Genomic DNA, 26,931 nt, shown 5'->3' with positions numbered 1-26,931 from the left:
GGATTAAGAACTTAATTTGTTCCGGAGGTCCGTTCTTAACCTGAAACTGTTCTTAACCTGAGGTACCACTTTAGCTAATGGGGGCTGCCGCGCCACCACTGTGTGATTTCTGTTCTCATCCTGAAGCAAAGTTCTTAACCCGAGGTACTGTTTCTGGGTTAGCGGAGTCTGTAACCTGAAGCATCTGTAACCAGAGGTCAGTTCATTAGTACTTCACAATTTCCTTGTGTCAATTTCCTTGTTTAAAGCTAGACTGCAGGAGAGTAAATATAAGCAAAGAATTTTCTGGGTGGTACGGTTTTCTACTTGGTTGACTGATTTACAACAAGTATGGCATACATACTTAGCATACGTACATTTTTATCTGCCAGGCATTCTTATATGTGGTAGAATACACGCAAGCTTATGACCTGGAACATATGAGTAAGGTAGCCTGTTTCTTAAATACGCAATAAACTGTGGTGATGCAGACACTTCTCCCTCACTCATAATACTAGAAGAGAGGGACTTCTAATGAAGCTGAACGGAGGGAGATTCGGGACAAATATATATTTATTCACAAGGTGCATAGTTAAGGTATGAAATTCACATCCACAAGATATGGAGATGACCAGAAACTTGGACAGCTTCAATAGAGGGTTAGGCAAATTAATGGAGGAAAACGCTATCAGTGGCTACTGGTTATTGATAGCTATGTGCTACCTTCATGAGCAGAGCCATAAGGCCCCTGAATATCAGTGGCTGGGGACCACAAGTGGAGAGAAAGCTGTAGCATTCATGTCTTGCTTGCAGGCTTTTCACCTGGTTGGCCACTGTGGGAAAAGAAAGCTGGACTAGAAAGGCTGATCTAGCTGGACTCATCTTAAGTCAGCAATGGGGAACAGGATCAAGCTTTCTACTCCACGTAGACGGATTACCTGACATCACTGTATCATCAGGTAACCCAACCTCAAAAGGAAAGAATTGGGAGCACATATTAACTATGTTCACCATTCTTTCCTTTCCTTCTTTGCAGCCCAGCTTGACCTCCCTGTGGGGCTTCCTGACAGTGTCAATCAGCTGACTACATCAAGCCCAATGGCAGCTACATCAAGCCCAACTTTAGGCAGGAATCACCTGTACTAGAGGAACTCCACAGTCAAGCTGATCCCTGAGGCTTGATGTGAGCACCAGCCAGGACTGACAGCAAGCTTAACAGTTTAAGATTAGAACTGTACTTTTGTATTCACATCGTTATCTGCTATACACCTGACATCACATATGACATCAGGTGTGGGGCAGGTGGGCGTGGTTTGCAGAAAAAGGCAATTTTCTCTTCCTGGCACGACATGTACATGCATATCTCTGGGTCTCCCTGCCTTGTACACATGCATATCTGTGGTTTTTTTAATTGGAACTTTTAGGAAACACTAAAAGCAAGATTAGTAAGGAGGCTTAATTTTAACAATGAATTATTTCATTTAAGTTACAACAATAGCTGTTGGTAAATAAATTAAGTTTGTGTTTAAGAAGATAAACTTTCTGGAACAATTATTTGCAAAGTCATGGTTTTGGTACCTCAATCTGCTGCGAAACTCCATCCCTATGACTTCACCACATTGCAGACAGCCTCTTCAGTCTAACCCTCCCTAGTCTTTTCTTTCCATGCATCTAAAGGTTGCAGGCATCCATTCTCAAATTTATGCCTACTTGATGCCCATAGGTCTCAATCCAAACATCCCACCTGTCCCATAATGACTGTGCAATCCTTGTGCATGATCTAGCCATGATCATGATCTAGTGCATGATCTAGCCTAAGTACCATGCCCCAATCCCCTATCTGATATGGCCTATCACACAGAGAATGAGCATATGCAAATCTCAACCCCATAAAAGGACAAAACCAAGCAACCTAGCTGAAGCCAGCTACATGAACAGTTAAGCAATGGCACATACTCTTGGCATCATCCTTCAACATATGCCAAGTAACTGCTGCCAGCTGAGCAATTGCTGCTTTTCATGTTTATGGAGAGACAGTTTGCGTTTGTGTGTGGAATTGTTCAGGTGAAAAATATGCCCTTCCTGGCTACATATAGGAGGGGTCAGCAAACTTTTTCTGCAGGGGGCCGGTCCACTGTCCCTCAGACCTTGTGGGGGGCCAGACTATATTTGGGGGGGGGGGATGAACAAATTCCTATGCCCCACAAATAACCCAGAGATGCATTTTAAATAAAAGCACACATTCTACTCATGTAAAAACACCAGGCAGGCCCCACAAATAACCCAGAGATGCATTTTAAATAAAAGGACACATTCTACTCAGGTAAAAACACGCTGATTCCTGGACTGTCTGTGGGCCAGATTGAGAAGACGATTGGGCCAGATTCCCCTGACATATAGGGTCAAAAATGAGGTTCTGATTAATTTCCATCAATTCATTCCCATAATGAATTCCTAAAAGATGTAAATGAAATCTGTTGCTATTTTAACAAAGTGTTTGCATACATTCACCATCACTGTGGCGAAACAAAGAGACTGTTTGGAAGATTGACTATACACAGCAGTTGTCTGGCAAAGAGCTTTGGTTATGGCAATTTGGAACCAGGTTCAAATTCCCACCACTTTGTTTACGCCAAGGGAGGACAGGAGCGCTTGAGCAAATTGCTATCTTTCAACCTTGACCGACTGACCAAGTCCCTGTGAAGCTAAAAGTGGTGATCTGAGCAAATGTGAGAAAAAGCAAGACAGGACGAAAAACTGTCTTGAGGTTTAATTTTCTATAAAGGGGCTAATTCACATCGCTAGCTAGAGCTAGGCGCAAGAAACAGGACTTGCCATATGCAGAAGCCACATGCAGAAATGGAACAGAACAGAAAAAAGATCTCTGCTGGATCCGGCCAAAGCCTGTCAGGACTATTCATATTGTCACCTGAACCGAGGCATATTCTCGCTGCTTTCTTTTTACAGTACTGCATCTCTCTTTGTAGTCTTATTTTATATTATAGGTGCAGATTGCCACTTGAGCTGGTTTTAAAGCTAGCCAAACGAATCTTCTGACACTTAGCAACCTCTGGTTTTTGTCTTTTGTTTTAAAGTTTTGCAGGAGCAGGCAGCTAATAGTGGTCTCTTACTTTTAAGTGAATAGAAGCCAATTAGCAGATCTCAACTGAGTAGCGGAAAAAGAATGTAGAGCAGAGATGAGTCTTAAGCTTGCCATATGCAAGAGGCTCTATTTTTGGAAAAAGGAAGCGCTTGGTTGCTATATCGCGAAGCTAGCCAACTTTCATATTCTCCAGCAGCGAGCCTGTAATTAGTAGCAGTAATTAATAATATCCATCCTCATTGTGTAATCAGAAAATTATATTATGTACCAACACACCTACATGCTTTCAAATCTCACGTTTCTCTAACAAAAGATAATTTACATGGCATGAAAATTCTCAACAGTAAGCTCCAGGTATGAAGGTTCACTGAGGGATGAGCTCTTAACTGTACACAGAATTTCCATCTCTCTCTCTCATTTAAAAAGTTGTGGCTAATCCTGAGAGATTAAATTTCAGCGTGACATTGTTGATATGCCTTCTCTCACTGCAGGTAATGCAGCTATTTGTCATTTTCCCCATTGCCTTGGAAGAACCGGGAGCAGCTGTCCCAAACGAATACTTTCAGGCCAAGAGAATAGCCCTATTCAGTTGTTCTCTCCACACGCAAACACAAGTTTCCATTGCATGAGAGGGAGAGTGACCCTGCCCCTCCCATGCATAACCCATCACCATTCCTTCAGTCTCTCATGGTGCTGGGAGCCAGGGAACCTTCCCAGCTGAAGGAAGTGCCTTGTTTTATTTAAGACCCAGGAAGATTAGACTGTTAAATCATGCAGGGAACTTGTTTGAGTTGAACCGCCTTTCTGCTGCAAAAGTTCAGCCCCCAATACATTGGGTAGGGAGGTAGGTTGCAGCAACAGGGTCATATGGGATGGGCAGGACCATTTGCATCGTAGAATCATCTCACTATTCACACAACATTAATTGCAGAAGGGAAGGGAATGACTGATATGGGATAGCAACTTCATTTATTCATTTGAAGTGCACAAGAGAGAGATGGAGATAGAGAATGAATTATTGTGGTGGTGTCTGTTGATTACATATCTGCCGTCCACTAAAAATAAAGACTGTATTGACTTTATTTTGTATTTGATTTAGAGTTTGTCTGCTTCATAGATATCACCTTGATTTATTCTCAGATTGCTAGCCCTTAAATCCACCCCCTTTGTAAAACTACATGTGATATAGCTGAGCACTGGCTATACAGTGGTGCCCCGCAAGACGAATGCCTCGCAAGACGGAAAACCCGCTAGACGAAAGGGTTTTCCGTTTTTGAGTTGCTTCGCAGGACGAATTTCCCTATGGGCTTGCTTCGCAAGACGAAAATGTCTTGCGAGTCTTGAGATTTTTTTTCCGCTCCCCCCCCCTTTATCTAAGCCGCTAAGCCTTTAATAGCCTTTTAGCAGCTAATCCGCTAAGCCTATAAGCCTTTAATAGCCGCTAAACCGCTAATAGCGCTAATCCGTTAAGCCGCTAATAGGGTTGCTTCGCAAGACGAAAAAACCGCTAGACGAAGACACTCGCGGAACGGATTAATTTCGTCTTGCGAGGCACCACTGTACATTATATTTCGCTGATACTTCCATACTCCAAGCTTGATTTATGTATTCATTCTCTGATCATTACTTGCAATTCTACACTTTTACGACTCATGCACCTTTGTCTACCAGAGATTTGGAAACAGATATTTAGAGGGTACTTTCCTAGGCTGAATACTTACGCATGTTGGGAAATGTCTACATTCTGAATTGGTCTGGCTTCAGAGAACAAATTTGGCTGCAACTGACTCTATGATTTATTAACTCTGCAATGAACAAAAGAGAGGATGCTCTTCACAGATTCAGTGTAGCAGCAACCAGAGGAGCAGAAGCATTTGCAAGCAAACGAAACCTCTGCCAGAGCTTTATAGGATGATCACAGACACTATGCTGCATTGAAAGGATAGGACTATTCTCTGGACATGTGTGAGATTTTACATCCACACGACAGGTCACTCGGATGGATTCCTCTACAGGTGGAAGCACTGCTCCAATGAAGATTATTGCATCCCTTTCTGTCTTTGCTTTTGTGGGGGTGGGGGCTCAGCAAGATACCCTCCAGTAGACCCCACTACTGCACTCCAGTTCTTCCTCCCAGAGAGGACAAGTGATGGTGGCTACTCACTTGCACTGATGTTAGCAGTTGTGCCACTGGTGTTTCACCAGCCCCTCGGCCTGCATAACTCTGGTGTAATATTGCATCCTTGACCACTATGCTACAGCAGCACTTATACTCACGTGATGACTTAACAAAGGTAAGCCAATAAATGCCATAGGTAAACAGAAATCACAAGGGCTGATCAAATTGGTTGCTTGGATACTAACAAGCCCATGGTGGCATTTAGGAATTTGAAGTATTTCTCAGCCCTACACTGAACTGATGCCTAAAAAATTGATGTTGATGCCTCGGAATCTTGAGTATTTTCCCTGCCCTGCTGACCTCCTTTAAAACAAAAGTTTCCAAGCCCATATTCTAAAGCACCCTTTTCATGCGAAATGGAAAAGGGGGGGCCTGGGGGCAGAGAGGGAGAGAGATAGAAATTAACTAGATGTATAAAGTGTAAAAAATGTAAACGCATAAACTAAAGACAGATGCTCAGTCAGGGGGCTGGGGGCAAAGAGAGAAGAAGCAGCAAACTGGACTCACAATAACAAAATATTTGCTTTGAACAGAGATGCTTTGTAATGAAATAATTCACACTGAAGCTTTTTAGCAAACTGCCTTGGGGCAAATAAAGGGAGAAGCGAATGGAAAGATGCTACAGGAATAGAGAGAATTGCCCTCTAAGAGTCCTCCCTCTTTTGCACTTGCCACTCCCCTTCCCTCTCCATTCTTCAGTGTAAAGTAGACACAAGAACTCCAGATATGCTTCTCCCAGCATTAGGGAAGTAAGAGAGATTAAATGCTGACTGTGATAAGAGCATTTGTAACTAATTAACTAGCAGCAACACAACTTAAGCTTATTATAGCGGAACTGCGACCGTCTTCCTCAAACTTTGGTCACAGAAACAGCTTCTGGGAAAGGAACGCAAGTTCACCAAGGAACGAAGAGCTTATGTGCATTATCATTAAGCAGACGTCCGAAAGAATAAGTGGTGGGAAGGAGCTTTGGGACATATCAGTAGTTTGAAGAGGTGGGAACCAGTCCATAAAAGTATATGCCAGAACAAATCTGCGACTCTTTAAACATGCTGTAAGGGTGAATAATCTGCAAGTAAAGCCACTGTAGTCAATGGAGGCACAGGGCTTCAACTAAAATGTCAGGGCGATCAATCCCATGCTCTGAGTCACTGCCACAGGGCCACTCCCACATTCGTCTTGCTGTTGACAACAAAAATGCCCTAATCTGAAAAGTAAACCTTGGTAAGTGGAACTAAACCGCCAGGGACAGCCCCAAAGGCTGTAGAAGCAGAGAGAACGTAGGAAACTCAATCTGACCATTGGCTCATCTAGCGCAGTATTGTATCCATTCACTAGGGGCAGCTGTCCAGGGTTTTCACTCTCCCAGACCTACCTGGAGATGTCAGGGATTGAACAGGGACCTCTGATGCTCAGCCGCTGAGGCTCGGCAGGCTGGCAGGTTACATGTCGAGAAACATTTATCCATTATTTTAAAGCTGTGTTAATTCAGATTCTCAAATTTAGCCATCTTATTCCTAAAAATTACATTTTGTCCCCCGTCCCCGTCCCCCATACGGGTCTTAAAGCATTTTACAGAGAATAAAAATAAACAACATAAAAAAGTAAAACATCAGAACAGCATTCATGGTGCAAAGGCCTCCTGAAATAAAAAGAGTTTTAACCAGACAGCTGAAACTTAGCAGCGATGTTGTGTGCCTGTTTTCTAACGGGACGGAGGTCATAGTGTAGGGCCCACTACACTGAAGGCACAACTGCTTGTTGACTGGAGCCATCCTTTTGGTCTGTACGGAACCGCTAATAGTGCTCACCCATTTGATCTCAGTATTCAGGTGGGGGAAGGCAGTCCTTAAGATATCCTGGTCCTTAGTTGTTCAGGTCTTTGTACACTAGTACAAAAACTGTGACTCTGGCCCTGCAGCAGATGGGAAACCAGTGCAGGTCTTTTAACACCAGTGTTATTGTTGGCCATACTGTTCCCATCACCACTCTAGCTACAGCATTCTGCAGTAGCTGGAAATGTTGGACATCACCACAGCCTAGCATTGCAATAAACCAGTTCTGAAATTACAAATGTACAGACTGCCATAGTAAAGTTACCCTTATCCAGGAACGGCTGTAGCCGATGCTGATACAAGGCACTCCTAGCCATCAAGGCCACCTGGACCCCAAGTGGCAAAGATGCTCATTATGGTGTTCTGGTTCTGGGAGGGCAATTCAGATGGGGGCCCCACTCCTCTCTTCTCCTGTAACTCTCTAAGAGTTGGTCAGTGAAAGTGTGAAGCAGGCAGCCTCCTGTACTTGTGAAGGCTCCCCAAGAATTTTGTCCTCATCTCCATTATTCGTCCTCATGTGTTCACTTTACTTAGAATCACACCATCGAAAGAGGACTACTAAAGTTTTCACTTTTGTGGCTTGACATATTTGAAAGATTATTATATATAGGCGACATACCTGAGCTGGGGAACTGGAGGCCCTGGGGTGTTTTTCTGGTAGGGAGGCAAATATGGCCCTCCAGACCTCTCTTACGTGGCCCTTGGAATTCTTCCCACCCCGCCTCTCCAGTCCACATCCCTTACTAGTCCTGCCAGCGTTTTTGCTGGCTGGAATGTATACTTGAACTCTGATAATGCCTCTTGCTTGTTTAGGTGGAGGATAGAAAGGGGCACAAGTGTGTGGAAACTAGTTGCATGAAGTCAAAATTTACATGTGCTGGTCTGTAGATTTTTAGCTTTGGACCCACCCATTACTGGCATGTGGTCCTTTGAAGGTTACTCAAGAGGAAATGTCAACTGGTTTCTGAAGACGCCCAAAACCACATAAATAAATTACTGGGGAAATGTTAATATGCAAGAAGTGAGCCCTTTCAACATTATACCTATATGCATTAAAGTGCATTCACCCATGATCTTAGAAAGCGACATTAGAGGAGGCCCCAAGACACTATTGACATCAGCCTGCAGTTCAATGGTCTAACTGCAGTTATTTCTTTCAAATACCTCCTACAACTTTAATTACCTTATCCCAAATTAGGCAATAAAGTTGTTCAGGTCTCATAACTCTAGGGAACATCTGAGAACTTCATTAAGGGACTGCCACAACTATACCATTATGCAGCAGATCAGAAGCCTTTTTGTTTCAGACATGGGGTGACCCTGTCCAATCTTTGCAGTAGTTTTCTCCTACAAAACCATTCCTAATGTATTTTGGATTCTTCCATCTTTGGGGTGTCTGTTCTCCCATATCTTAACCAGGACCACCACATGTGTGCATACACTACACATCTGTTCTCTGAAAGTTGATTCTTTTCTCATATTAAGACTCCCAGAAATACCAACATTCAGACCAAGTTAGATTAGATGATATTGCTTTTCACCCCAACTTTTAATGCAATCAGTAAACTCTGACCCAACCATCTCTTTTGCTTCAAAAGGTATATCATCTACCAATAGCAATGATGACGGGAAAGTTGTGTACAAGGGAAAGAGAGAGAGAGAGACAGAGAGACAGAGAGAGCAAGAAATAAAATGGACTTCTCTTTCCACTGCTGTAAGGAAAGTGATTGTTTTTTTTTGCTTGCAGCATGTTCAGAGTTCTTTGGGGGAAATGGACGATGACAACAGCAGTGGCAATAGACTAGGCTAGCCAATACAATTAAGCTACATAACCAATATACTGTATGTTACAGCAAAGAATGCAATCGCCTATTAAAATCATCGCTACGCACTGCACTTTGATCTTCTTTACGATAGCGCTCCTTATCTGCATTCCATCACATCCACGGTAGGGCAGAACTACATGTCACAATGGCTGTAGGAAACCCTGGGGTCATACCTGCGTCTTCGTCAGCAAATGCCTCAAGTACAGTAGCAACACAGGTGTTCATACACATCTTGCAACCTGTCAGTACTCTCATCTAGCGGCCCTTGGCCCAATTGGGTTTTCCGCCGCTTAGATGGATTTAGTATAGAACGTGTACCGTAGTTTTGAAACCATTAATAGGTGCATTTGCAAGATTAGTTAATGGGCAATAGTCAATAATCTCTTTCCAGATCAATTATCCTGACCAAACACGACTTTCCATTTCTGTAGCCATAGCAACTAGCATGAATTAAGATCACCATTCCATGCTATCACCCAATATTACACAATTATACTCTGTGTTGGCATCCAGAATAGCTACCACCCCCTCATTTCCTAATTATAGATTAACATCATGGTTTCTTCCAAAAACTTAGATTTAAAGGATATGTAGGGGGTGGGGAAAGTTTTTTTACTTTTATCATTCTTTAACCATGCTAATTCGAGAGCACAGCAAGACGATTTAAAGGGAAATGAGTGCAAGTTATGTGATTTTGAGCAAGTGCTCCAACATGCATTATTAAGGTTGGCTACTGTTTTAAATGCTGGGTCTAAATACAAGCAGTTGAGGTGTATCAAATGTTAGATTATCTGGATTAGTGATTTTACAGGCATGATCAGAGATCACTTCAAAACACACAACATGTGTGTTCAAAGTCCTACTAAGTTCAATGCTGCTTCCTCCTTAGTAGGCATACATATGATTGCTATGGTATGTAATCACTAGTCAACAGTTCCCTATATCTGTAGTGCAAACAGAAAAACTGCATCGGCTAGACAGAATGTACATCAAAAGCTTTCTTTCATGATTCTCTCGCAAATATATCCACACGTACACAGGCACATTCAGAGTCATGTGTGGACACTTCCTCAGCAGCCAGTTTGCAACAGCGCATAGTTGGCTAAACCCAGTGACTTCTAATGAGTCTAGTGATGCACAGTGGCTTGCAGGAATTCAGGGTTCAAAACAAACACACACCAGAAGTGACTAGGAACCAGAGAGGGTCATGCCCTGTTGCCGTTTGTTTTAAAAGGACCAGAGCAGTTTCTTCTAGACTTCGGCCCCAATCCTATATGTCTCTCCTCAGACGTCCCGTTATCCTGAACGGGGGTGGGGGACGGGTCCCCTAAAACAAAACCAAGCATTTATAGCAGCGATGGGGAAGCTGGTGGCCCCTCCGGCTGTTGCTGGACTCCAAGTCCCATCAGCCCCGAGCAGCATAACCCACGATCGGGGATGCTGGGAGTTGGAGTCCAGCAGCGTCTGGAGCGCTACAGGCTCCCCTACCCACGATGTATAAGGCTGCCCTAGCTTAAACCAAGGAGGGACTTGTAAGGGAAGGGGGGGGGGGAGAGAGACAGGTAGGAAGACGAAAGATGGATGGGTTTACTCAGGGGAAGCAGGTTCGCCGACCGAGACCTGTAGATCCCCGGGCATGTAGGTGGACGCGAGGGAAAGCCTGGGTTGGGTGGGGTGGGGGTGGCAGTCCTCCCAACCGTCCGCGCCTTACCTCGCCCAGGCACAGCAAGAGAGGCAACGCGAGCAGCGCCAGCCTCCTCATGGTCGCGGCGGCGGCGGAGGCGGGGGGAGAAAGGCGGCAGTTCAGGAATTCGCCCTCGCCGCGGCGGCTCATGTTCGCTCAGGCTCCCTCGGCGCAGTCATGGCAGGGAGACTCCCGCCCGCCCGCCCGCCAAAACAGAAAGGAGAAGGAGAAAGGCGGGGGATGGAGAGGGAGGAGGAGGAGGAGCGCCGTCCAGGTTCCTCGCGCAGCCGTCTCGGCCCCGCGCCTTGCCCCGGGCGGCGGCGTCCCGGTGCCTCTTTCCTCCGCGAGGGCTGTGGCGGCGGCGGCGGCGGCAGCGCGGGCTCCGGGGAGGAAAGTGCGCGGCCGTAGCGGCGGCGGCGGCGGCGACGGGGTGGAGCGAGATGCACAGGCAGGACAGGCGGCGGCGGCGGCGGCCCGGGGAGTGCAGCGCGTCAGCCACCTCCCCTTTCTGGCCATTCATCGCTTCCTCCACGCTGCCAGGGGGCAGGAATCGGCCGGCGACGTTGGCAGCAGTTGAAAAGGTCGCTTTTGCTTTTTTTTTTACTGCCTGCCGCCGGGAGCCCAGTAGGAAGTTGTTCGAGCTGACATTCTCCGCCCGCCCCCGTCCGGACTGGGTGAGGCGGGCAAGCGGAGCGTCTCTCCCACCCCCACCCCCTTTTCTGGAGCGCGCGGCCAATTTGGGAGGGAAGGGACGCTCTTCCGGGGTGGGGGATCCGCTCCTGGTTGCACCGCCGTTGCATTGGGGGAGGCTGCGAGCCTGAACGAGGAAGCGGATCCTGTGCGGGGCTGCACCGAGGAAAGGCGCGCTGCGTCGAAGGTTCCTGTTGAACTCGATGGGGCTGGCGCTTGGTTCGCGGGGCCAGAGTTGTGCAAGCCTCTCTGGTCTACTCAGAAGCAAGTCTCAGCGATGCTGAGGGAATCTCACGCCCAAGATAAGTGTGCCGGCTGTTGCAGCCTCAGGCGCAGCAATCCAACTGTAGCACATAGCTGCACTTGATGGCACGCTTAGCTTACGTGGGAACGAGACCCAAATCAGGGACGGGGAAGCTGTGACCTTCCGGGTGTTGCTGGGCTACAAATCCCATCACCGCTGGCTGATGGGAGCTGGAGCCCAGCAATATATGGAGGGCTACATCCTCCCCACAACCTATATGTGGAATAGAGCTACGAAACAGGGGGAAAGAGAGAGACTAGGCTATCAGAGATCGCAAAGCTCTTGCAAACTATTTTTAGCTGAGCTGATAACTGAAGGTATCAGGAAATCCTTAAACGTGCTCATAAACCATGCAAGCAGCTTTAAATTTCACTTCTGCTTTTTCGTGAAATAAAGGGAAGCAGGACAAATTAAAAGGGAACTCTGCAGTGGTGGGACATTTAAATGTCTTGCTTTAGCCCTGTTGCAAAGAGGAATTTAAAACACAGCATAGGTTTTTCCTGGCCTTTTCTTTTCTTACCACCCTGGCATCTTTCATGTTTAATAAAAGTGTTCTTGGTGAAATATGAGCAGCTTTGCAGCCTAATTAATTTGTTTAAGATGAATGGACTATTTGCATTCAGCCCATATGCTGAGCACTGAATACAGATGAAGCAAGCAGGCTATTTTTAATTTATTTCTGCTTCGTTTCCAGTTTCCACTGCCAGGCCCAAATCACCCATGCATTCTCAAGCACTTTAATAACAAGGAAAGTATTCCCTTTTGTTAGCACACATGTCCATTGTTCACCAGCTTTGAAAGTCATCGCACATACTTCTAGCAGTATAGAAGACACTCCCCATCCTGTCTATCCAGGATGCTGGCCCTCATTGTTCAGCACCTAGACTCAGATGCATTTCTAGATATCCTTCTGCCCTGCCCATTATCATTCTGCACTTACACCACCTGCTGCTCCTGTCTCCAGTGAAACTGAGGGCTATGGGGCAGTCTTGACAGTTTCATCAATGCCATATTAGTTTTTACATTCAAGTATTGCTATGTACAGAAGTGATGCTATGCAAAAATGCACTTCTGAAGGAAAAAGCAAACAATCCCCCCCCCCCCCATAGCAGCAGGGAAAGTGGCCAATCTCAAATGTGTATTGGGGGAGGAATGAAGGGCAAGGACTTCTATAGAAAAGGAGCTGCCCATATTCTGCTAGGACAAAGTAGTACTCTGACCATACCCAAGGTCAACACAACTGACTCTAAAGCTGCGAAGGTGATTCTACTTTTGTTCTGTCCATGATGGTCAATGCCCCTACAGATGGAGTAGCATTCCCTCAGTGTATGCAGAGCCATATTCTATATTGATCAGACTAACCCCATAGACAACATATGGTAGCTTAATTTCCTTTAAGCATTCCTTCTGTGACCTGTTGGTTATAATAGTGTATTGCCCTGGCATGCACTTTCCCAGCATAAGGGAATAGTAGCTCACTTAGTCTGGCCCACTCAACCCTGTATGCTCTGATTTTCATCATCTCCAATCCGGATGAGCTTCATGCCAGCTCTCCATGGGGGTGCAAAATATGCTCAGTGACATGTGTGTGTTGTTTATTTTGTTGACATTTTCTTCCATCTACCCATAGCATTCACCCTAGCAGGTAGGTTTTCAGCAAATAAGGGGACAGTAGGCTGCTTTGGTTGGTTGCTGGGCTCTGTATCTTAGAAGGAAGTGTGTGGGAGGTTAAAAGGGGGCTCCTGGCTCCTCTCAAGGTATCTAAGACATAGCCTCCCTTACTCAGAGGATGGAACCTCCCCCCATGTAGCTGCTGACCTTCGCTTGAGAAGGATATGCCCATACCTGTTCCCACTTCCCCCAAAATATGCCCTGCAACTTCAAACAGCATGAAAGAGCTGCCTTATTTGATTCTACAAGTGCTTTTAATTTGTGGTTCAGGTGGCCAGCCATTTAAAACAAGATTTACATGCTAACAGCTTCTGTAACAATTCTAGTGCCTCCTTATCTGCATTGTAAATGGACTTTACCCACACAGGTCTAAGTACACATAATCGTAAATGAGTATACTGTAAACTATGTAATTTACATGGATTCATAAAAGTGTTTCCTGTGGCTGCCTGGTTTTCAGGAGGAGGCTTTAACCATGTTTTATCAATGTTGCATTTGTAATAAAACTATGCCAACTTGATTGAAAGGTAGTGTTTTTCTTGTTTGTTTGACTCTCTCGGACATAGGTTGTCAGTTTGTCCATTGAAATTAAGTTCCAGAGTTGTAAGATCCAGCTCTCAAACAAGTCTCCATTTAGAGTCTTCCAATATCTTGCAGTAGTCAGCCATGCAGCAGTCATTGGGTGAGTAATGATATCCCTGTGGGAAAGATTTTGCCAAAGAGGGTAGCTTGTTTTGTAGTAACTCCTGCTTCATGAAAAACCATTTTCCCCAAACCAAAAAGCTTTGGGTCATTACCACCACATGTGGATAGATGAGCCAGTGACATTACAATTTCTTCAACACATAGCTGATTGGCAAAGTGTATTTGCTTCTTAACACCTGCATGGCAAGCAGAAAATTAACAGGTGTATTCCTGTGTACACAAACTCATGTTTCCAACATGTGTCTTTTTGCAGTATTGAGCTCAGATTTGCAGCAAACTATACTTAAACCAAAGGGGATTATTAACTAGACAAGAGACCAAGGCCTAGTATCAAATAATTTGCAAGTTATTATTAAAAAATAGAGATGGAGTGATTAAGGTTCAGGTTGCTACAATAAACTCAGGAGGTTTGACTGTTCAGGTAGCATTTGAGAGGACTTGCAAGTTTGGGGTTAAAACCATGAGGCAGTAAAAGAGGGATCCTAATATCAATTATGAGGCATTAGGGTGGTGCACATCAAATGGATGTTTGTGGAGCTAAGTTATGTTAGAGAAGGTGGAATGGAAATATTGCTGGGGCAGAGTGGCTGATCTGTTTGGGGAATGATAGAGATGGGAAGACAGAAGCAGAGAAGAGAGAGAGAAATTAGGAGGGCAGATATTACCTCACTTGGAGAGACGGAGGAATGAAGTGGCTTCTTCATGGCAGAGATGTTTCTGAATTGTCTTAGGCTGCTTCCCTGCTGCTGGTGGAGAGCAGAAGCTAAAAAAGTTCCAGTCAGTTGCAAGTATGGCTGGGAGAGAACCCTGAAATCCTTTCCAAACTCTGTGTCGCAACACGTTAGTGTGTCGGCTGCAGTGTGTAGGTGTGTCACACAAACACTCCCCACACTCCTCTTGGGGCTGGAAAGGGGTTCGTTTAATCTCCAGTTTGCTAGTAAAACTGAATTAGGTAAAAGGTAAAGGTACCCCTGCCCGTACGGGCCAGTCTTGCCAGACTCTAGGGTTGTGCGCTCATCTCACCCTATAGGCCGGGAGCCAGCGCTGTCCACAGACACTTCCAGGTCACGTGGCCAGCGTGACAAGCTGCATCTGGCAAGCCAGCGCAGCACACAGAACGCCGTTTACCTTCCCGCTGGTAAGCGGTCCCTATTTATCTACTTGCACCCGGGGGTGCTTTCGAACTGCTAGGTTGGCAGGCACTGGGACCGAGCAACGGGAGCGCACCCCACCGTGGGGATTCGAACCGCCGACCTTTCGATCGGCAAGTCCTAGGTGCTGAGGTTTTACCCACAGCACCACCCGCGTCCCCATAAAACTGAATTACTGTGTCGCAAAATCATGCATGTCCAAAAAGTGTGTCACCAACATGAAAAGTTTGGAAAGCTCTGCTGTAGACAGTACAGTGGTACCTCTGGTTAAGTACTTAATTCGTTCCAGAGGTCCGTTCTTAACCTGAAACCGTTCTTAACCTGAAGCTAATGGGGACTCCTGCTGCTGTTACGTCGCTGCCGGGCAGTTGCAGTTCTCATCTTGAAGCAAAGTTCTTAACGCGAAGTACTATTTCTGGGTTAGCGGAGTCTGTAACCTGAAGCGTATGAAACCCGAGGTACCACTGTACTGAGCTAAACAGACAGATGGCTTGACCCGCCATGAGGCTGCTTGTTTCTATGGGGATTGGGGCCCTGCAATCTATTGACTGCTTATGGGCATGTATTAATTTAGCACAATCTACCTCAAAGGGTTGTTTCAAAGATGGAAATGGGGGAGGGGTGCCTGAGTCTTGGACTCCTAGGAGAAAAAGCAAGATACAAATGCAATTTAATATTTTTGCACCATATAGAGGAAAACATGCAGACAGCCAGGAAAACACCCCCCACCCACCTACCCAGTGGCTTTAACAGTGACATTATATAGCCCTGATATTTTACAGCCCCCCCCCCAAAAAGAAAGTTTGCTAAGCCTGACAAAAGAAATCCCCTGAGCATACACTGTTTCATAACTCATAAAACAGCAAAGAGAAGAAGCAAAAGGAAAATTTGGTAAAGTAGCACCCACCTGTCCTTAGAACTCTCTGTTCGTCTAGTGATTCAATAATGCTGCAAAGGAAACAAAATGCAAATGGCGGCAGCGAGGGAGACATCATCAATTACCTATCGTTTGCAAGCTGAAAAGTAGCTTTTTACTGAGCTATAATTCTTTTCAGGGTTGTTCGCCGACTAACGAGAACAAGCCTCTTCTGCTCTTGTGCCTTTAGCTGACATTTAATATGCACAAATCAGTAGACGAAGTTTTATGTGACTTGGAGATAAACTGTTAATACCCCTTACTCTGTGCAGATCAAGCTCCTGTTTAATGCGTAGCTACAAGACCCAGCTGAACAGTTGGCAAACCTAGGGAATGAGTCCGAATTAACTGAAATAATGTAAAATGCAGAATCATTAGATTAGCAGAAATACTTTTTTTACACGTGGGAAGGGGAGATGGCCATCATATCAAGGTAAAATCTGGGGAGTAGCATGTAATGGGGTGGGGTGGATGAAGGATTATTGAAAAGTATTCTCTAAGACTGGAATAAGGAACTTGTGGCACTCCAAATGTCCCATCATCCCTGACCATTGGTCATGCTGGCCAGGGTTGATGAGAATTAGATTCCAAGAGTGTCCAGTATGAAATTATGTTACCCCAAAATCTGAGGAGAGGTACACAAAAATGAAAAGCACCAAACTATTTACACACCCTTTGCTCAGAGTGAAATCCACTCGTTCTAAACCACAAGACTTTTTAGAGAAGCTCAATATTGGGGGGAAATAGAAATTTTCCTACCCTGCGCAAGTGCTGCTGCTTTGTTCTGATCTTTGCATATTTTGTATGAGGGGAAAGAAATTCAGGAAGTTAAAGAAATGCATTATTGGAGGCGTCAGCACTATTTGTAAACATCCATGATGGGCTGCAAGGGGGGCTGTTGAGGGAGGGGGCAAGTCATCTAAACTCTAGACGGAGGCAGCTTCTGGTTTGGAGAGAATTCTCTACTCCCAGAAGCCCCTCCTCTGCCATGCACCATCTCACAAAGTTCAGGAAGCGACTCCCCCCCGCTGCAACTCTCCAGCAAGGCTCTGTAAGAGTGCAAAGAGTTGCAGAAGAGGGAAGAGAAATTTCTCCCTTCCATTGAAAGTAAAAGCAGCTGTGCTGGCCACAAAAAACCCAAATCAATACTAGATATCTTTGTTAGGTCACCCAAAACGTCACAAAATCATGTTCAATTGTTTGAGTTCCCCAGAACTCTTTATCAGACTTGGTGGTAAATGAAATGAGGATTTGCCTTTTGCCAGACTGAAGCCAAAGCATTGAGTTTATTGAGCACTGTGCATTATTTTGTTAGTGTGTTGCTTGAAGAGTAGTATCCTAGCCTCAAAGGTTATAAATAAATGGAAAACAGATGTTTATATCGGTATCCAGAGCACCAAAAACTGTAAAGAAGAGTGCATCAAACACAATTGCCTTTGAAACATCATATTTCCTCTCTTGGAGAATGTTATCCTGTGCATTCATCCTCCAACAATATAATTGAAAGAACAAGTCAGGGCTCCTATAAATTTTGGTTTTATGATGGTCCATCAGTTCTTATTTGTAAAAAAAGTTCTTAGTCCTCCAGAAATGCTCTCTTCGTTAGACTGATTGATTGATTGATTGATTGATTGATTTAAGAGCATTGATACTCTTGCTCTTCAGCCCCAAAGGCTCCCAGAGTGGACAGACATGACACACAAGAGAAAAGGGACAAGGAGGAAAGAGGAAAAATGCAAACTCGGGCACCAATTCTTACATAGTAGTTTTTATAATGGCCAGTTGGCAATAAAACAGTTCAGAGGTAGGAAGTACACGTTGGAGCTTGTCTTTTGGCGAAGTTGATGGATTTCTATTTGTATAACGGGTTGGATGGGGATGGGGGGAATTGATTGATAATATATAAGAGTCTTCAGATTATGACTGGTTTCACTACTATAGAAGTTATGAGAAGCAGAGCCAATGAATTCTTATTTTGTCTCTATCCGCCTCCATTTTTAGTGGTACAAGGACAACAAGCAGCCAAAAGAGGAGGAAGCTGAGAGCAGTGCCAGCCCCCGAACTGGTTGTCAGTAAGAAAGCAGGCAGGTGGAGGGTGGCTGAGGGAGGACTGAGGTCGGTGGGGCAGTGCCCCATGTACCCCAACACTCCAGCCTCTGCTGATCCACCCTCATGGTGAATCCATGGCTGAACACCAGTCCATTTTGTAAAAGCAGCAGAGGATCCCCATGAAGACCAAGATTCTTATTGTTGGACTGGAGTCCAGTTCATGAGCTGCATGAAGGATTGTCCTGCTGCATCTGATGGAATGGACTCTAGTCCATGGATGCTGATGTTTTAGCCTTCCAAGGTACCAAAGGCTTCTCCTTTTGCAGCAACAAGCTAACCCAGGCAGCTACTCCTCCGAAATTAGATCCATTTTGTAGCTAACGACACGGTCCACTTGACTCACAGTAGTTCCGAGAGGGGAGCCACTCATCAGTTCCACCTCCGAAGCCACAAACAACAACCTTGTTTCGTTTGCTCCGCACGTTCACCAACATTTTGCATTGGCTGCTTGCTATCATAACCACAAAACTCTTCTGGAAGGTTAAATTGACCACCACTTCCTTTTCTTCTGGTAAACACAAGGCATGCGTGTGGCAACCTATGTCCTATTGATTTCCATGGGCTAGGCATTCTTAACAGAAACTGTATTGTGACCACTGCTGATTGCAATATATAGGACAGTGGAAGATTTTGAAATCTACATGTAGTTTAGCCTGGTCTACAGTTAGAAGTTGAGAAACTCAAAAGCCACAGAAAGTGGTAGGTGTCAGTTAACACAGTGTGTTCTTGGAACGTTCAACTAAGTTTTATTCAGAATAGACTCATTGAAATTAATGAACTTAATTAGTTTCACTAGATCTACTCTGAGTAAAACTTAGCTGAATACTAGTCACTAATTTTAGAACTAAAAAAAATGTGCTGGAATTGTACATCTGTAAATGCATGTAAATTCTGACACCAATACCCCCAGGGTGCCTAGGGCTATTTAAGAGGTCGTCCATCACCATTTTGGTAACAGTAGCAGAGATGACAAGTAACACTGCTCATTTTCTTCTCTTCTCCTATAACATTTGAATTTTTCAAAAGTAAAAAAATGTAAAAGAAAAGCAGAGCAATTGATACAAGTGATTTCAGCAGATGAAATTAATTTAATACTTTAATTTAATACTTTTCTGTTCCAGCTGGAAAAATGAGAAACCGAGAGAAGCAAAGTTGACAAATCCTACCATCCCATTCCCTACCCATCATGCACTTGATGTGCATGTAGAATGAAAGCACTTCCAATGTTCTCCACACAGACACAGCTATTTTCTCTTTTCCTCCGCCACCCTAGACACTTTTATGTCTCTCTCACTCCTTCCTGAAAGTTGTTGAGGACTTCTACTGCACGGAAGACTCTGAAAGAACTTTTTTTATTATTAACAAGAGAGGAGGCTAGTAGGTCAAAGCAGCACATAAACAAGAGGTTTTTTCTTTTAAAATCAGCATACCCAAACAAAGAGGCCCATTGAGTGTCTAAATTATAATATGGGAGACTCAGTGTTCTATATTTTGTCTACAAAAGCAGCTGTAACTTTCCAGTCTAAAAAAATAAGTGGGGGGAAAGTGGAGGGGAGGAAGCCTGGCTCCCTTTATACACAGTTCTGCAGAATTCAGATGCATTTTGCGATAAAAATAGAAAATAATGCTATTCATGCAATGCTATGAATGTTGTTGATCATTTAATGGCTTGTCGGTACAGAATATTTAGGGAAAGAGCTCTGGTGAATATGTAATGGATTACAGGGGCGTGGAAGTGTCCTTCTTGTACGGGAATCCCCAAACTCGGCCCTCTAGCTGTTTTGGGACTACAGCTCCCATCATTCCTAGCTAACATGACCAGTGGTCAGGGATAATGGGAACTGTAGTCCAACAACAGCTGGAGGGCCAAGTTTGGGGATGCCTGTGTCTTGTAAGACTAGTGGCAAAAACAACGTCCCAATGTTGTAAGCATTCGGCAGCATATTAAAACAGTGCATGCTGAGCTAATAACTTGAAATGCCTTCACTGTAGGAGTTTCCCATGGTTTGGATGCTCAGTCTTGTTTTCTTATCCAGTGATTTAAAAACCTGCCTGCTTCAGATCAAAGTCAATTGCATGTTGACGCAAGCGCCACAAAGCCTAGAAACTGCAGAACCTGCAACCAGCAACAAACTGGCATGCGTCAACTTGCAAGAGGATCTTTCTAGTAATACAGGAAGACTTAAGGTAATACAGGTCCAGAACAGCATGGGGCATCTTTGATGATCCTCGGTGCTCCATCCTCTCCATGTGGATTTTGGAAGACTAAGGAAAAATGTGGGTAAATTGCAAGTAAGTACAATTTGTGGCACTGCATAACGTCCTTACCGATCATGGGGCATGTCTTTCAAGGCATTTGCCTTGGCTTTCAGCTTCCTGGCATTGTTATGGATTGCCGTGAAGTCTGAGGAACCACATCTACTGTCCTTGATTCTCCAGAAGCACTTTTTAAGGTGAGGATGCTTTAGGTGGGTGACTATTCAATGAAAAATTATTTTCAAAAGGGAGCTCATCTGTATTGGGCAGGGACAATGCATGAGTATTACAGAATGGCAGAAGAAGTAGGAGATCATTGCCCAGGGCTCGGCCTTTTCACTGTCAACCACAGCTCTGTCTCCCTCTCCTACCTCCTTCCTCTGTGGTTAAGCTCTGCTCACAAAGAACAGCAAACAAGACACTGCAGTCAGTTGCTGGGCTGTAGAGTTGCACCTCTCCCTCCCTTTTGTCAATTAGCCTTGAGTACATCAAATTTCTTGGTTTCTTGCCGGATTCTCCCTGGTGCGGAAGGCACTTGGTACTCAGTCCATTCTGGCCAGTCCAAGTGGGAATCTAAATCGCCCTTCCCATTCACCCCTTCCAGTGTTGCTGTCATGGCAGGAGCCACCAGAAGGACTGCAGCAGCCGGGCTAATGTTAAACCGCTGAAGAAAATGCACAGTGTCGCTTATTATTTAATAACATTGTTGTGTCACTGTAAAGGGCTAATTGTGTGATCTGGGAAGCAATCCATGCCAGCTTGAATGTGGGTTGCTGGTTAACATTTTGTTGTTATTTTTACCTCGTTCCACAGCACCCTTCATTCCTTTACCATTTTTTCTTCACGAAGCCCAAAGCATTTAATGCTTTAAAAAAATAATATTCACAGACACAACAAAGGGAAAATCAAACGTCAAGAGGTATTGCAGAATGTATACAACATTTCAAATTCCTTTTTTAATCACTTTTCCCCAATATACATTTTTGTACACTATTGGGGATTGTTCGAATAGCACTACAAAATTTAGAGAAGTGTGAGTTCTGAAGGCTAGCTGTGTCTTGCTTCACCTCGTTTCAGAAACTGCAAAACAGGTAGATTTCCACTGAAATGGGAGCAGAATGGAATTTATCTCCCATCCATATCTGCAAATTGAGCATCAACCTGTTTTAATAATCTCCATTTATGCCATTAACTGAGGGCTTCTCTCAATGAACCAATGAATGCTTCCAGCCTCACGCAAGCTATTTTTAATCGTATGTCTATGCAAGCCAAAAGTAAGTCGCAGTGTATCTGTTTTTTGGTTCACTGAGCATTCCTCGCGTGCAACACTCATAAAAGGATATCAAACACACAGAGGGATGGATCCAAAATGCAAAATGACCTGTGGAGATTAGAGCAGGGAAGGCTGCAGGAAACGGAGAGATTTGGCTTTAATGAATGTTAAGCCCTACGCCCACTGAAAGGAAATGAGCAGGACTGACTTGTATAAAAGCAGAGCAAATGTAGCTAGGCAGCCTCCTCAATCCCATTAAAACAGGCCTTTACATTTCAGCCATCTCGGGGGTCAGACCCTCATCACTTCGCATACTTTGTGCAGAGAGCAATGGAAAGTCAGTCCCTTCGTAGAAGAAGTGCATTCCTTTTTAAATAATGCAGCATATCAGTGGGCTCATGCAGTTAGCAAGATGTGAATAGCATCAGAGGGTATGTTTGGACTGGAGAAATACTTCATACTATTTTCTGTCTGGCACATTAAAGGGATTGTGATCAGGGCTAACAAACCCAAACATTTCATGGGCTTTTTCAACCCATGTGTCTGTGCATCTTTTCTGCATGAATGGAATGTGGGCAGGGCAATTCAGTGCAGTAATCACTTTACGATTTCATGTGGTTATTATTATTACAGATATAATAATAATAATGAATAGGAGGTATTCAATAAATACCTTGTATTTAGATCTTGTGATTTATACAGTGGTACCTCGGGTTACAAACGCTTCGGGTTACAATCACTTTGGGTTACAGACTCCTCTAACTTGGAAGTGGTACCTCGGGTTAAGAACTTTACCTCAGAATGAGAACAGAAATCGCGTGCCAGCAGCACAGCGGCAGCGAGAGGCCCCATTAGCTAAAGTGGTACCTCAGGTTAAGAATGGTTTCAGGTTAAGAACAGGCCTCCGGAACAAACTAAGTTCGTAACCAGAGGTACCACTGTATGGAAATGGTTCAGTTTGGTTTCATATTTTTAAAAATGTTTTATTTATTGTTTATGACTACTTTTGTAATGCTGTAGTTATGTATTTTTTATGTTGTAAGCCGCCTTGAGCATGGTTTGAACTGTGGAAGGGCGACACAAAAATAAAATTATGTCTATATATAAATGATCACATGACTGGAACAACTTCCACTTGCACAATGGGACTTTCCCTCCTTTTCCTTCCCCACATGTGCTTTGTGCTGTCCCCAGATCTGCTCTAGAGGGTCGAGGGGAACCCCTAGAACCCCCTGGAGGAGGAGAGAGGGAGAATGTTCTGTTGTGCAAGGAGAAATTATTGTGCTGATTGAAAGTTTGCCATAGTGCTTAGTTAGATTTTAGCCAATGTTCTTTTTCTTGTTTTGCTGTGTTGTTGTTGTTTTAATGTAAACTGCTGTGTGTTGCCGGGAAAGCAATGTGTAAGTGTCACAATATTTTTTTTAAATCAGTAGATTTCTGTGCCTGCTTAAGTGCACCACGCACTGTATATAGCTCATGGTGATTTGTGCTTGAGGCAACCAGTGTGTATGGCAAGTATACCACTCACCCTTAAAGGGGAAAAAGTCACAGGATTTAGGTCACTGGTGCTCTCTTGATTCATATTAAACTGACAAATCTTTGGCACTAAGTGATGGCTTTCTGGTCTTCTGGAGAGTCCGTCATGGACAGTATAAAGTAAGGGTGGAAAAGAAGGAGCATAAAGATATCCTACCCAAGCCCATCAATGGGACCACAGAGCAGCATTTTTCATTGAACATGTCCTTCAGTACTTTGAAACACATTGGCATGGCTTAGCATACTTACCGCAGTGGCCTTGAGTGGTCCTCAACGGTAGAGCTCATTGCTTTGTATGGAAAAGGTCCCAGGTTCAGTCCCTGCCATCTCAAAGTACCGTAGGTTTCAGACTCCTGCCAGAAACCCCTGGAGAGCTGTTGCTAATCTGTGCAGAAGATGTACTAGATGGACTAATGATCTGACTTGGTATAAGCCCATGTTTGTTGGCATTCCCATGTTTGTTGATTTTGTTTCGGCACAGGTAAGCTAGTAAAAGCCTGTGTGTTTCTCCATCCCAGCATCCCCAGGTATAACCTGAAACCTGTATAACACCTAGGAGAACCTAGTCTTTGAATTCTGCTGCCTCTTCCCACTCTGTGTCTCAAGACTGAAGGTGCTTGCAGAGGACCTGCTCATTCTGATTTGTTTGTGTCAGGGGTCAGCTTCACCTGCTGAACAGCAGCCTGAAGGGGGAGAAGGCAGAGTGACTCCACCTGCAGCTGATCAGCCTTCAAGGACACAGAGGAGAAGGCGATGATGAGAGCCAGCTGGCTTCAGCCTTCTTAAGCAGAACTTCCAGCAACAGGCAGGTGCTGGAATCAATGCTTGTAGTTCCTGGTCCTACCTTGCTGCTTCCTGCTCATCTTGACCTTTGACCCATGGATCGTCTGACCACACAGACTGCTGTTCTTCTGACCCTAGGACTGGACCTGACTTTGGACACTGACTCTGCCTCCAGGCAAGTACACCTCAGAGACTCTTCCAGTTGGCCGGCCTCCAATTCCACTGTGCTCTGCACATTGTTGCCCAGCAACAAGACCATGACAGTTTGAAGGGAGTTTAGATGACAGCAGCTCTTTAATGAGTATTCACTCTGATTTGTTCACAGAGAGGCTAGATGATGTTGTGTCAAAGCAAGTGTTATGTCTTTGCCACTTCCCACTGTTATGCACTTCCCACTGCATTTTCTCATTACTTTCCTAATCACAAAATGTCCAGTCCTTTGGAGAAGCATGTTTGTCGCGCAAGACGTCCCAATCAGCTACAATTGTGTGGTCTGAATTTTCCAGTTTGAAATTATTAAATGCTTAAATGCTAAAGTGAAGCCAAAAATCACAATGCAATATATTCAGATTGATTGGGGGAAGGTCTATACCTCTTCAGTGGGTATTACTGTACCTTCCTCCTTCCAAGTCTTTTTCCTAATCTTAGAATTGTAGCGATGGAAGGAGCCCTGGGGATAATCCAGTGCAACCCCCTGCAATGCTGGAACATGCAGCTATCCCATATGGGGGAGGGGGTGTCAAACCTACAACCATGGCATTAGCAGCACCACACTCTAACCAACTGAGCTATCCAGGCTGATACCATCTGCAGGTTGCCAAAACAAGAGTGTTCTACTTTAGGGGAAAGTGCCCTTCATTCCATTTGTTCCTCCTGGCTTCTTCCATGATCACCCACATACCTCGGGAAAACATACAGCCAGATTAGCAGAAGGATGCAACTTGCTGTTTTGAGAGCTTGGACCAAAAATGTGGTGGATATATATATCCAGTCAAACATTAAGATGATAGCTTACTCATACCACCATTTAGATAGGCAGCAGCCACTGAAAAAGCCTACGCATCCTGAGATGGCTGTATGCATCTGCAGCCACAAGCAGGATGTGGCACAGCACCAGAGTCATTGTATTATTGGAACCTGAATGCAGCACACTGCAAAGGAAACATAATTGGCCTGCTACAGGTCAGAAGCCAAGGCATTTCTGTAGCTACTATGGCCCATCTGCTTTGGGATCATGACTTTTGCACTGGGCTTTTATACTGATATGCTCAACAAATCTTATGTGGAGGTTGTGTCTGGTCTTTATTGAGTCGTCCCCCCCCCCCCCCGATTTGCTTGCAGGGAAGTTACATGTCAATGAGCGTTCTGCTTCCATTTATCCTGATTAGCTTGCACAGTGGTTATATTAATTCACCTGCACTTTCCGCAGGTTTCCCTGTCATTTTCCTATCTGCAACATACCCGTTTTTAAAAACAAACAAACAAAAGGGATTTGTTGCACCAGGGCAACAGGTTACTTTAATCCACCTTAATTGTGCAAATCCGAATTTTTGCTATATGCTCAAACCATTCTTGCAAAATACTGACAGTCTGTAGGCAACCCTGGATGACTTGCTTGAATAGAGACACAAGTTGAAATCCCATCCAGGTATTTTGCAGGGCATGTGAGAATGAGGGACCGGCACTGTGTGAGCAAGTTGCACTGCCGTGTCAATCTTGGGGTGAGGGGGTGGATGAACAAGTAGCAGGCAGTTAATGTCAGGAAATAATAACGCCAATACTGCACTAATTATTCTTTTCCTCTGGGCTCCTTGTAAACTTCAGGAGCGTGGGGTGGGGGTGGGGTAGGGGAAGCAAGTAATTTATGTTAGAAATAAGAGGATGCATCTGTTTCCGGAATGAGGTTGATCAACTCAAGTCACAGGTTTTCTGTTCTGAAACATTACTTTCTTCAATTAGGAGTTCCCCTCTGTGTGTAACAACTGAGCTGTATATGCAAGTAAGGACATTATTACATCATTTGATGACAAGGAAGGGAGATTCTCTGCTCCAGAGAAGCGGACACGGAGCAATGGATCCAAACTACAAGAAAGAAGATTCCACCTAAACATTAGGAAGAACTTCCTGACAGTAAGAGCTGTTCGACAGTGGAATTTGCTGCCAAGGAGTGTGGTGGAGTCTCCTTCTTTGGAGGTCTTTAAGCAGAAGCTTGACAACCATATGTCAGGAGTGCTCTGATGGTGTTTCCTGCTTGGCAGGGGGTTGGACTCGATGGCCCTTGTGGTCTCTTCCAACTCTATGATTCTATGATTCTATGATTTCTGAATATGCAAACTCTTCTTGGTGCAATTTTTAGAGTGAAAGTAGCTGATATGGTATGGAGATTGGGGACTGAGTGCCCCTAATTTAAACACATTTCAAAACGTTAAAAAGCTTTTGTGGCTTGTGCTTGATTCTGTAAAGTCTATCTAATATTACCAAGAGGTAGGAAAAAACACAACTCCACCCACCCTCTTTTAATGCCTCTTGACACTAGCTATGGATGTTTTCATATAAAAGCCCCTTGGAGCCATATGTGAGTGTTCTTAATGCAGAAGAGGGAACATCTAGTCTTCTCTGCTGTGGCACCTATTGGTGCAGTGCTCTCCCTGTTGAGATCGCCAACTGTGGGGCGTTTTTGCCATCAACTGAAGACCCATTGTTTAATCCATACTGTCCTTGACCACTACTACCATCCCTAGATGGCTTGGTTACTGGGCAGATATTTTACTGATGAATTGAAATGTTATTGTTTCATTTTTATGGTAATCTACATTGGTATTTTCTCTATAAATGGGAAATGGAAATTACCACCATCTTTATCATCACCATTAATTTAAAATGGATGTGAACCAGAGCCTACCTGCCTATGAGGCAGGGTGAGGTGGCTGC

The 26,931-nt window shown here is 44.5% G+C and overlaps 1 protein-coding gene and 1 long non-coding RNA gene across 2 annotated transcripts in view; one reads left to right on the top strand and one right to left on the bottom strand.

Moving 5' to 3' along the window:
• The window catches only part of PTPRJ (protein tyrosine phosphatase receptor type J), an 80,673-nt gene extending 69,843 nt beyond the window's left edge, over positions 1-10,830 (bottom strand). The window contains exon 1 of the mRNA XM_081000076.1: positions 10,634-10,830. Coding sequence (XP_080856202.1) covers positions 10,634-10,756 — 123 coding nt within the window. The 5' untranslated portion in view covers positions 10,757-10,830. The remainder of the gene's footprint in view (positions 1-10,633) is intronic.
• Positions 10,831-10,920: 90 nt separating this feature from the next.
• Positions 10,921-24,382, top strand: LOC308474100. The gene is made up of 3 exons (XR_013984503.1): positions 10,921-13,953; positions 20,505-20,605; positions 23,736-24,382. It is a non-coding gene; the product is annotated as an uncharacterized lncRNA (long non-coding RNA).
• The last annotated feature ends 2,549 nt before the right edge of the window (positions 24,383-26,931 follow it).

The sequence above is a fragment of the Podarcis pityusensis genome, assembly GCF_964106645.2.
Source record: "Podarcis pityusensis genome assembly, chromosome: 1".
Classification (NCBI taxonomy): domain Eukaryota; kingdom Metazoa; phylum Chordata; class Lepidosauria; order Squamata; family Lacertidae; genus Podarcis; species Podarcis pityusensis.
The sequence above is the reverse complement of the archived record's forward strand: the minus strand, read 5'-3'. Positions and strand labels throughout refer to the sequence as shown.